The sequence below is a fragment of the Fundulus heteroclitus genome, chromosome 21 (genome assembly GCF_011125445.2).
Source record: "Fundulus heteroclitus isolate FHET01 chromosome 21, MU-UCD_Fhet_4.1, whole genome shotgun sequence".
Classification (NCBI taxonomy): Eukaryota; Metazoa; Chordata; class Actinopteri; order Cyprinodontiformes; family Fundulidae; genus Fundulus; species Fundulus heteroclitus.
The window spans coordinates 32,972,629-32,985,023 of NC_046381.1; the positions used below are offsets into that span (position 1 = coordinate 32,972,629).

The 12,395-nt window shown below is 41.8% G+C and overlaps 1 protein-coding gene across 1 annotated transcript; it reads right to left on the reverse strand.

Annotated features, from left to right (window-relative positions):
* Positions 1-1,997: 1,997 nt before the first annotated feature.
* pigm (phosphatidylinositol glycan anchor biosynthesis, class M) lies at positions 1,998-12,168 on the reverse strand. The gene is made up of 8 exons (XM_012855949.3): positions 11,863-12,168; positions 10,697-10,870; positions 10,467-10,587; positions 10,083-10,332; positions 9,654-9,757; positions 9,218-9,372; positions 7,154-7,255; positions 1,998-4,706 (listed from the first exon to the last, which is right to left on the reverse strand). Exons 1-8 carry the CDS (start codon positions 12,031-12,033, stop codon positions 4,539-4,541), a joined length of 1,245 nt encoding a protein of 414 aa, XP_012711403.2. The 5' UTR covers positions 12,034-12,168; the 3' UTR covers positions 1,998-4,538.
* Positions 12,169-12,395: the final 227 nt, after the last annotated feature.

A 12,395-nucleotide genomic window follows, 5' to 3' on the forward strand; every position in this document is an offset into this window, starting at 1 on the left:
CTCTGGACTGGAAGTTAATTTTGAAAGCGCATAACTTTGGACTTTTCATTTAAGACTTGTGGCTTAAGCAAACATATGGATAAGTCACAGCATCTGGAAACAGATGTGCAACAAAATTTGGTTCAGTCAGTAAGATTAACTTTACAAGTTAAATCCACTGTCAGACTGTTGGTTATAACAGATACCTTGATTGATTCAAGCATCTGATTTTAAGCTTTTTGTAGTAGTTTATTATCACTAGCTGAGAACATTTTTAGTTAACTTTTATTTTTCTAAAAGTCTAAACATGTCACAGGTGATATTCTCATATGTGTGCAGGTTAAGCTGTGTTTGCGATCACCCACCCAGGGACGCCAAGAATGTTGTGCAATTATACACTGTTTAAAGTGTGTGGTTATCTTTTAACAGCAAACTCTGCACACACATAGAATGAAGGGGTGACCACTTCTCTTCAAGTTCAAGATTTTAATAACAGAAATAAAATGAACATCCAGAGAACATCACTATATAATACTGTTTATCTGAATTAACACAATATTTCGTTTAACAAATCCTCTCTACTAGGCTAGTGAAACTTAACTACTAAGCAATATGAAGATAAAAAGAAGCTAAGCTAAGGAACTACTTACACACAAAAGCAGAACAAAAGACAAAAGTGGTTGATCATAATCAGAATAATCCAGTGAATCCCGTTCACTGCAGATCTGATCCAAAGAGCATGGAACGGAGTTAAATTAGCATAACTAATTTAGAACAACATTTGGCATGCTTTCAATCCATTCACAGTGCGAATCCTGAGTAAACAAAACATTATTCGATAAAATAACCCTTTGTTTGAGTTAAAGAACCAAAGTTCATCTTTTGGGGCCTTGAGGCCCGCATAGTGCTAGCTGTTCTCAAGCCAGACTCTCTCCTCCTTTGTGGCTGTGGGAAAGACTGAAAAGCCCCATTTACACTACCCTTGTTAAACCGAGCCGAGCCGAGACCAGTCTGAGCTTGGATCAGTTAACCAAGCCGAGACGACCGTTTACACACCACACTATCCCGGTTCCTTGGTTGCTCCTCGCCTCCTAGTGACAATCTGTGGTACTGCTGCTCTCTGGGATTTAAGGCGTTTTTTTAACCGGGATAAAAAAAAAACAGGCCGAGATCTCCCCAGGAACTGGTCTGCATTTAGCGCGGCCCGGTTATGTCTAGCGCGGTTCAGTTCAGTCTGCTGACCATTTACACACAAGAGTTATCTCGGTTACCGAGCTCGGCTCGGTTAAAAAAGTGTAGTGTAAACGGGCCTAAAGACTCGGGGGTTGTCCTGTGGCAGCAAGCTTTTGCACTGATCGCACCTTGCAGAGAGGGCTGTCTCTCTGAAAGTGTGAAATCCTTTTGCTCACAAACCCCTTCAGAGTTGTCCTCCAGTCAAATGTTCAGAAATCAATCTGACTTCAATTTTTTATCATGGCTTTAATATGGCACAACACGTTAAAATCAACCTTTAATGCATTCATTGGATTTTATGCGATAGAAAGCCACAAAGTCTAACATAATTTTGAAATCAAGGGAAAACTATAGAACATTTTTAACAGATTAAAAGCTGAAAAGTGTGGCGAGTATTTGTATTTAACCCCCCATACCCTAATTATTTTATTAGGGAATATGTAAACATCAGTTTTTCAAGGTTTTGACACAGATCCAGAATTGCCTCCTTAGCTACATCCATCTTCTTCTTCAACTCTGTCCAGCTTACATGTCCTTGCCGATGGAAAGCATCCCCACTGCAGGCCACTGCCAGCACTGTTTTTACTGCAGTGTGTTCAGGGTAAAGCCATGCTTCTATCAAAACCAGATTTGTGGAGTACATATCTAAGCGTGCTCGTGTGCATAGATTCTCCAACCTGAGCTGTGGATCTGTGCAGCTCCTTCAGAGTTATAATGGGCCTCTTGGATCTCTCATGCCCAGAAGAGTTGTATTTATCATGATGACAAATGACACGGACAGGCCCTTATGTGACTTCTGACAGCAGTTGGCTTCACAGAACTTTATTTAAAGATATCAGACTTAAGAAAGCTGAATACAAATCAACTCAAACTTTCCAATCTTCAGTAAAAAAAAAAAAAAAAAAAGAGAAAAAAAAAGGAAAACCATGTCTCCTCCTCTACCCACTACATAATCACATACCTCTCCATGTTGGTCTATTAGGTAAAAATCCCAAAGAATTGCATAGAAGTTTGTGGTTGCATGGCAACATTTCTAGTGATTCGGATACGTTTTACAACATATGGACAGACTTTATAAACACTTAAAACACTCAGAAAATTAAGATTAAAGCCTTTCTTTACAGACTGCAAGACAAAATCAATATTTAAAAATATATTTAATTAAAAAGATGCTTTGAAAGGAAAGAATAACACCAGTTGGACATTTCAAATTTAAATAAATCAGTAAGATATGTGAGCAAGTAAGCCTAAGGACAAAAAGATGTCAACTCTTTGTTTGCTGACCTCAATTAGCTAATGAAGGACAACAAAGCATCTTCCCTTAATGCCTATAAGCTGCTTGAGTGTTCATTAAAGGGTTTCTATGTCAAAGGTGATTTAATGACACTGGCTTTTTGGTGCCTTCTGAGCTGATACAAAATTATTTATCCTTTAAGAGCAATACAGTTTTAGACACGGTCAATCCACTGGTTTTAAAAGTTATTTCGAATGTCAATGAAGTATGGTCCTGCTAAGGTTCTGAGTAGTTAGCATCTTACCCGGAGACAATAACTAGTTAACGGCTTCAGAGAAAAAGCCGGGCGGACCTTCGAGCAAATCAGAGCGAGGCTAAGCCCAAAATGAAATTGGGACTTCAAGATAACGCCCGACTAAATCATGTTCTGGTAATCCAGCAGGATTTGCTAATGGATGTGCTCAGAGATAGGGCTAACTATAGTTAGCAATGAAGTCAATCTAAGTGTTTCTCAGCATGTTGCAGAGCTCAACAACACAGAATCTGTGACTTTAGGAGCACACCAGCGGTGTTTTGTGGAAAACACGGGTCACCGTGAGGAGGCCATAATGGATTTTGCATCTAGGAGTGGGTTTCTGGGTGGACTCCAGTGGATTTTTCCAAACTCAGGACTTCTCAGTTAAGTGACGGAGAGCGCCACATCCTATTTAGAAAATATAACAACAGTTGGAGGAGAGAAGGTTCCCAGCCATTGTTGTAGCCAACAGATTTTAAAAATAAACTCCAGAATGTTGTGGTAGTCAAAGGGACGGTGGTGGGATGAAATGGTTTACGCATGGGCCCAGAGGCAGCTGGCCAGCTGAAAGGTTACTCGGTGCAAGCCGGTGATTCATAAAGCGGGTATTCAGGCCGCAGCTGACCGTGAGTCAGCCCGAACACGGATCACACACACAAACCGAGCCTTTTGGTTAAATGTTTAAGAAGAAAAAAAACAAAACCCACAAATTCAACCCTAAACCACCCGAAATGACAAGCATTTAAATGTGTATGTGTATCATTTTCTAGTAATTTCATGCTGCTGGTGTCAGTTCCAAGCTGCAGGACCAACAAACATACTTAGGATCAACAGGACTGAAGTGAACGCTTTGATGATTTCCATGTGAGATTAGGAGGAGAGAGTAAAGCGAGATTAAGGGAACCACTGTTTGTTTTGAGTCGTTTTCATGCTCCAGTTGACTGATTAATCTGCGCGGGTTACACAAGCATCCAAAGCTCCAGAGGTCTGTTCTGCTGGCAAATCCCTCTGCCTACCGGTGAACACGGTGCACTGCAGCCGCAGCGAAGCTCGTTTTAACCAGCATTTGGCTTGTTGATAGAAACTGCTCCACTGCCTCCACTGCGTGCTTTTGCAGAAGGAACATGGACACATCTCAGCTGAATATTATCAAAGTGACGTGGAAAAGCAAAGCGCAGCTTATGGTTAACAATCCAGGTCAGCATGACATGATTTAGCTCAGATTTACCTGAACTTAATCTGCTCTGCACACCACTCCTCCTTGTTCGAGAACTCAAAACGACCTGCAGCAACGAGCTTTCTGAAAGGGGAAACAGTCAGACTCAACAGCAACGGGGTGCAAACGTGACTCTCGTCTAGACGAGCACCAATTGGATTCAAAATCAGCCCTGAAACATGTCAAATCTGGATTTTGCGCTCAGCAGCAGGTTAAGAAATTCTGCTGTGCCGTGGTATTTTAAAGATTTTAGGAAACACGACGCGGTGTGATAATTGTCTCCGTTCTGTGCATCTCTGTGAATCTAAGTGCTTTGCTCTGCCAACGTAAGCGTTTAATCCAAGGGTTTAAGTCAGGATGACTGATGATCCATCTGCGGCTTTTATACGCTGTATGACTGATCTCTGACAACATGATTCAGATTACAGCAGAGAGAGTACTTAAAAAGACGGCCGAGAGAGACTGAGCAAAACACAAACGCTTTTTTTTTTTTTAGTGATGCGTCCTCTTTGCTCGACTGGCCTCCCGCTCCTTTACTGGAAAGTTACATGGAAATGTTTCCGTTTCAACTCAAGGGAGCGTCACTGGACCTTTGGCCTCTGCGAAGGGGGTTTGGGTTTGTAATGCGTTATGATCTGGATCAAGATGAAGCAGTTGACGCTCAAGAACAGCAATCCGGCGAGCCAGATCACAACGAATGTGTTGTAGCCTTCAAACTCCAGGAAGTAGGCAGGAGCCAGCCAGAGAGCCTGTGGGCGGAGAAAACACGATAAAGTTCAGAAGAGCGGGGAGCGGTTTCATGTACAGCCTTAAAATGCAACGTAGGAACAAGCTCGCTTTCCAAATAATTGGTTTATTTCATGTTATAAAGTGATCAGACGGAACAGAGAAACACTGACTAGAACAATAATGTCTTAATGAAGAAGCAGCAGGCAGTTTTGAGATAAGGGTTGCACAGCGGCAACATTTGTAGCACTGCTGCCTTGCAGCAAGATGGTCCTGGGTTCAAAACCCGGCCTGGAGTTTGCATGTTTCTCCGTGTGCATGTGTGGTTCTCTCTGGGTACTCTCCTCCCACAGTTAGGTTAGTTGGTCTCTCCTAGTGGTCCTTAGGTGTGAGCACGGCTAAGCGGATAAAGACTAGGGATGGTTTCTTGAGATAAAGCAATACAAAATAATTCATATTTGTAAAGTGGAAGAGAAAGTGATTCTTTTTCTAAATAAAAATTTAAAGGCTGCTTCCAGTCACCAATAGCCCCTAAATAGGGAACAGAGTGCACAAGTGTGTAATTTCATGTCAGCAGAAATCCAGACGTTCTGTGGAGGCCTCACGGGTTTGTTAGAGAACAAAACGGCCTCATGAAGACCATGAAACATGGCACACAGGTCAGGGGTAAGGTTTTAGAGAAGCAGGGAAGAGAATGACAAACAAACAAAGCTTTGACCATCTTATAGAGAACTGCTCCATCCATCATCTGAGTCTGAAAGAGTACCAAGCCACGGCAGTTCTAATCCGACAGGCTGGACGAGGAAAGCTTTAAAACACAGACACAGCCAAGAGGTCCGCGGCAACTATTTTCACCTACAAGCAAAACACGACGTTTGAAGAGAAACTAAGCGCTGCACATCATTCTGAACACGCTGCCCCGAAGGTTAAACACGGTGACGGCAGCATCATGCTGAGGAGATGCTATGTTCAAACGGGGAAGCCAGTCAATGCTGGTTAGTTAAATACAAGCAGCCCAGGAAGTTTTACTGTTGTTAATGTTCTTCTTTGTTTCTACATTCTATCCCTACTTGCTTTTATTCTATTTTCTATCTACATTTTATTCCTACATGCTTTTATTTTGCTATATTTTAATCATGTAAAGCACCTTGCATTGTCTTTGTACTGAATTGTGCTATATAAATAAATTTGCCTTGCCTTGCCTTGTAGCAGGAAGCACACAGCCAGAGCTATGGTGAAATGCTTTAGACCAGAGCATGTTTGAATTAAAAAGGCCCAAACCTATGTCTCCCCAAGAATCTGTGGCAAGACCTGAAAATTTATGCTCACGTGCATTCTCCATCAACTGATCTTGAGCTATTTTAGAAGAAGAACGGGCTAAAAGTTTAGTTTCCAGCTGTTCAAACCCAGTAGAGCCATACCCTGATGGACTTGCAGCTGTTCTAAACAGCACTGAGTCAGAGGAGCCGAATTTTCCGCTATTTTCCGATTTTTATTTGTCAAAACATTTTCCTTCTACTCCATAATTATGCACTACTTTGTGTTCAGTTATCAGGTTTGTGGCTGTAATGCGATATGGTCAGGAGTCACCAACCTTTTAGAAGCTCAGAGCTACTTCATCCGTACCGTGTCATATGAAGGGCTACCTGTACTGACCTTTGAGCTCATCTTAACTTTATGTAACATAAACATGTTGTTATGCTTTTTTTAGATGATGGAATTTTTTAATCCATTTAACCGCAGGCATAGTTACAAAGTTGGGAACATAAAATGACATTTTGGATGCAGCTCACTGGATGGCTGTGCCATTTTTAGAACAGGCTCGAGGGCACCACATGCGGTCCTTGGGGGGGGGGGGGGGCTTCCTGTTGCCTGCGGGCACTGTGTTGGTGACACGTGGTTCAATGGGAGTGAATACTTTTGAAAGGCGTAGCATTTAGCAGAGTTCATCAAGTTACTTTCCAGCATTTTAAATCCTCTACAAAACAGACGGCAGGTGACTGTAAGATCTCTCTGAAGCTGTTCTGTGATTCCAGATGTGATTTTCCGCTTAAGTGCTAAATGCATGCAGCGTGGTGACTAACAGGCGTACAAGTCTGTAACAAGGTCTAGTAACGCTAGCAGCACAGCTTCAATAAATCTATTTTCATTTAAATCCCTTTAGGATTCTAACCATGTGTTGTGACTCAGTTCTTCAGACTATTAGGGCAGCAGAGGTCCAAACAAAGACCATCACTGAGTGAGTAAAATGATTGGTCCACAACCATCTGAATCCTATTACCCTGCTAAAAACAGGCATATTCAGGCTAACATTTTCAAACCAAATGATAGTTTTCCCTCATCATACACGTTTGTTTTAGTATCCGGAAAAGAAACAACAACCTTCAGAGGTAAATCTGAGATGGGCGAAGCTCGGTGAGTCGACCCAAACGGCCCCAGCAGCAACCTGGAGCGTGTGAGGATGAATTACCTGTCCAGCAAACCAGAGCAGCAGCAGGCCCAGCCCCTGCTTCACGGACAGAGCCAGATGTGGGATGACCAGAGGCAGCAAGCACAGGTACCACAGGAAGTACTAAAGGCAGAACAAGTTAGGTCCGCTTAATCAGCAGCATTTACTTTGTTATAACATGATGAGATAAATGTTATTTACACTGCAGGCCAAAACCTTTAAGCTTCTGTTCACATTGAGATTTTTTAAAAATCGGCGCAGGTTCGATGGATTCTGGGATTTCCTTTGTAAAAATTAAAATCAAAACCTGTAATTTTAATAAATAAATAAAAATGTATTCACACAAAAAAAATATTTATTTAGAATAAATCTTCTTCTACGCCTCATTTTAAGTTGAAATATAGAAGAAGTTATCTTCCTCTATGCAGTGTACTGTATATGCGCACCTAGCTTTTGGCCTCTACGTCATTCATTCTTGCAAATAATAATAATAAAAAAAGGTGTTATTATATGTGTTCTGGTCATTTGAGTATGATTACACATGGCGCCTTTAACATGGCTATAAAAAAGGCTTGTTGCATTTTGTGGGGGACTGGGGGTGCGTCAACCCGGTTGGGACACAGAAGGGGGAGCATGGTTAAAGAGTTTGAGAACCGCTGTGCTAGACCATTGCTGAATAAACATTTAACTGCAGTTTAAAGGTAGACAAACAAATCACAGTTTCCATATCACTGCATGCTGTTCTTTTGGATCAAGCAAAAAGAACAACAACAACCAGATAGCTGATCACTAAAGTAGAAACCCAGTCTAATAAATGACTCTTTATGTAATATTCAGGTTAATTGCGATGCAAATTATAAAAATGAAACTACTTTTTTGTGGAAATGTGATCTTACTTCCAAACAAATGCACAAGGCCCAAACAACCTGGCAACGAGTTAAATACAAAAACAAAAAGAACCGATCATGATTAAAACTAATCATGATAAAAGCATAAACTAGTTTGTTCCTCCTTCTGGATGTATTATTACACAGATAATTATTCATTGCAGGGAGATTTGTTTATTTCCAGCAAATATAATCTTAAATTTTAAGCTCATGAAGTAAACATCCAGTGATTGAGTTTTGGTGTTTTTTTGGCCACTGTCACACCTGAATTTCTCCATTTGTAGGACAATAAAGGTATTTCTTATCTTATCCATAGTGTGAGGAAACGCAAGAGTAAGTGATTAGTTATAAAACATTTTTTTCTGCTTGTTTGTTTGTTTTACACATAGCCTCCATTTAAAAAGTACAAACAAACATATTTCCACAGCGTTATTTAGGATTATGTAAGTATAATCTCTACAAGCCCAAATAATTAAAATTTTTCAAAAACAAGCTCCCTTTCTTTACATTTATTTATTTATTTATTTATTTATATAAATAAATAAATAAATAAATAAATAAATAAATATATATATATATATATATATATATATATATATATATATATATATATATATATATATATATATATATAAATAAAACAAAGGATTTGCTGAGCAACTTTTATGTTAAAATCCAGAGATCTCCAGACTCTCATTTCTATTTCTTCTGGAGTTTTCACATTCTGCAGACTATATGCAGAAGTTTTAAAGCAGAGTTGTTGGACATTGGTCCTTCTTTCCTGCTTGTAAAAGTAAAACAATCTCTGGTTCAACCCTGGTTTAGGAAGATTGCCTTTTTTTTTTTTTTTTTTTAAATGAGCTTGTTTTTAGTCAACAAACCAGAAAACAAAATACTGATGAGTGACAATAAAAAAGTGTCATGTGGCAAATAAAATATAAATATTCTATTTAAATATAAATCATTGTAAAAAAAAAACCACTTAATTCATTAAGCATTACTAATCAAAAATTAAAAAGAGCAATGAAAAAAAATCTAAACACTTTCCTTGCTTACCCAGACCTGGATAGTTATAAAAGCAAACTCTGTACTATTCCAGACTCACAAGCCTGCTTAGGAACCCTGACTTAAGGATGAATGCTATCCTATGAGCAGTCCGGGACTTGCGTAGGTGATAGTTAGCTGAAGTTCCAGGTACCTGTGAAGTGCAAACTTTGTTGAAGGAGACGAAGATGGCCGTATTGAGGAAGCAGGCAAAGGCCAGATCCCGGTGAAAGCTCCATGATGCCACCAACAGCAGGATGAGCTGCGGCAGAAAGGCTGCCAGGCCGAGCCACTGGCTCCCCCTGCTGTCTGAAAGTAGAGAAGGCCAAAGAATGAGCCTCGACATGGCCATCACCTGCACCAAACGTTCATTCAATATTAAACTTAAAAAGAAAAAACAACAACAACAAAAAAACACATGTAACACCAGTTCTTTGCTCTGGAAATCCGTTCCGGCAGGATCCAGCTGGCTCACCGCATTTAGCTGTGCGTCCATTTTCCCATAAGCTCAGACCAACCTCACAGTCCCTGCACATCAAACCCCCCCCCCAGCCTAATGCTGCCACCCCCATGCCTGGACTGAAGAGTACCTGCAGTGAGGTAGAGCATGTAGAAGTACGGGGAGAAGTTGTGCCTGATGTCCCTCCTGGTCAGGTGGTAAAAGTAGGTCTCATGAAGAAACGGCCAGCCGTACCTGCATCCACAGCGGGGGAGTCACGTCAATCAAGACGTCGGTTTTTCTGTGCGTTTTTTTCTACTTCTGACCACAGATGATAAGAAGCAACTCTTGCACAATCAAGTCAGTTCACAATTAATTATGCTATCATAGATAACATTGCAACTTCCAAGCCAAGCTTACGGCATCTTGCACAGAAGCGACTCTAAATGAAACCTGGAGAAGGCAGCCTTGGTGCAGCGTTAGGTGTTCAGCGTTAGGTGTTCAGCGTTAGGTGTTCAGCGTTAGGTGTTCAGCGTTAGGTGTTCAGCGTTGGGTGTTCAGCGTTAGGTGTTCGCCTCACATGTAGTAGAAGGTTGCTGTGAGCGCGGAGAAAACTCCTCCGGCCACGACTCCGAAGAGGATCAGCTCACGGCTGAGGAAGCTTGCGATAAACGCGACACGCTTCTTCCATGTCCGCGCTGGTTCGCCTTCCGCTGCTCCCGCCTCTGGCGCTCTCAGGGACAGGGCAATGGGGAGGGCATACGTTATGGGATAGATCTTCATATGAACAGCGAGGCCGTAGAGCACAGCGGCCCACACCAGACGCCTGGCTAGGAGAAGCAGAGTGGATTAGCGCAGAATTTGCTTGGCTACGTGACATGACAGCAGTAACAACATCCATGTAGTGTTTATGGAGGTAACATGTGTGCGTGTTGCGCTCCCCTAGGGTTCAGAGATCCCTTACCTTCCATACAAAGCAACGTCCCGAGCACCAGAGCTGCCAGGATGGATTCTGCATTCCCTCGACTCGACACGCCCATGGGCAGAGGGTTGAGGAGCCACAGGGAACACGCATAGGTTGCCGTCTACACATTAGAATAAGAAAAAAGTAGATTTTTTCTCATCTATAAACATGCAAAAAAAAAAAAAAAAACTCTGCAAATACCCAGACATAAAAGTGCGGATCGGTCCAACCTTGCGGTCTAGACCTCTCAAACAGAGAATTCTGTAGATGAGCAGTCCTGACAGCACGTCACATAGGATGAAGAGGATCTTCCCAAACACCATGCAGAGATAGATGTTAGGGGTGAGAAGCCAGGCCAGCAGAGGGGTGTAGCGGTAGGTGGACCTGTTGTATGGAGACTCACCCTGCGCAAAAATACAGCGGCTTTTTCTTAGAAGGGACGAAGAAGTGAGCTCCACTTAATAACAGTCATCGACCATAACATTATGTGCAAATTGGAGCGCACTGATTGTCTCCCTTCTAGCGATGCCTGGTGCCACTGATGGCAAGCGAGGCACAAAGTGATGTTTCTGTCTTTTAAACCCTCGAGTTTGGTGGAGACAAGAGGGAAAAGTGCGAGATTTGACAAGCAACGCTTCACGATGCCTAAAAACAGTATGGTCAATCATCGTCATCGTCTAGTCAGAAGCTGTCCGAGAACAAAAAACTTGAGAAGATTGCTGCGCAAAGACCAGTAAAAAAAAAAAATTAATTGGGGGAATATTATTTTTAGGGTTTGATAGAAAGGTGTCAGAAGCACTGTGCATCAGAGTAGGATTCCTGCTGAGCTCAGTACACTGCCTGAGGAGCCTACAGCCACTGATGGATGGATGGATGACATATGAATAAATGGATGAATGGATGATGAACCGACTGAGTGGATGCAAGGATGGATGGATAGATGAACGAATATGAAAGAAAATGATAGGTGGAGGACTGACTGACTGACTGACTGAGAGATGGATGGATTTATGACAAATAGACAAATGGATCAAGCCACACGGGTCCTCAAAACAAGACCAAGGTATGGCCCCAGGTTGAGCTACAAAAAAGGAAAAAGTTAAACATCTGATGGATAAACTACATAAACAACGATCTGGTGAGGCTATACATCTCATTAGGACATTCAGGAAGCTTGGTGCAGGCAGGTTACCTCAGCAGAGGTCAGTCTGCCTGGGTCAGGGCAGGTGTAACTCATAGATTGATAACATGGTGGTGGCAGATCAAGCATTTGATCATCAGTGATGAGCACTAAGAACATCCATCTGTACTAGGTATGCAATCCTAATTGTCATTATTTAAGAGTTCCACCATTTTTAATTAACATCCAAAGGAAATGAATTGAGGACGGAGCTACCTGTGTGATGAACCTGGCAGCATCCGTGAACACATGGTAGTCTATATCCGTGTACTTCACCGCCATGGTCCTGTCCTGGTAGTCTCCATAAGCCACCAAAGCCAGCCGGAGCAGCAGGGAGGCCGGGAAAAGCACATGTTTGTCGGTGAGCTGGGACAGAAGCTTCTCCATCAGCGGACAGGTAAACGCATGCTATTCTCCATTAATGAATGAGCACAGCTCAAACACGACAACCCGGAAGTCTCAGGGACGTAAACAACGCCTTCTTCTGTGCGCTTAGGGAACGCTTTGGCTGCTCTGCTGCCACCTTCCGGACATCAATGAACACTACAACATGGTTTATACTCTGGTCGGCCGTAACTTCAAACATCTTACTCAACATCTGCTCCTCATTCAATCAAATAAAATGATCACTTTAGAGAAAAGCGAATACGGTTTAGTTTGTGCTATTTGAAATTTCACAATTATAGCAACACGTTTTTGCTGAGATGATTAAAATGTACCTTTTATTTAGCAATGTTTTATTAGAATTT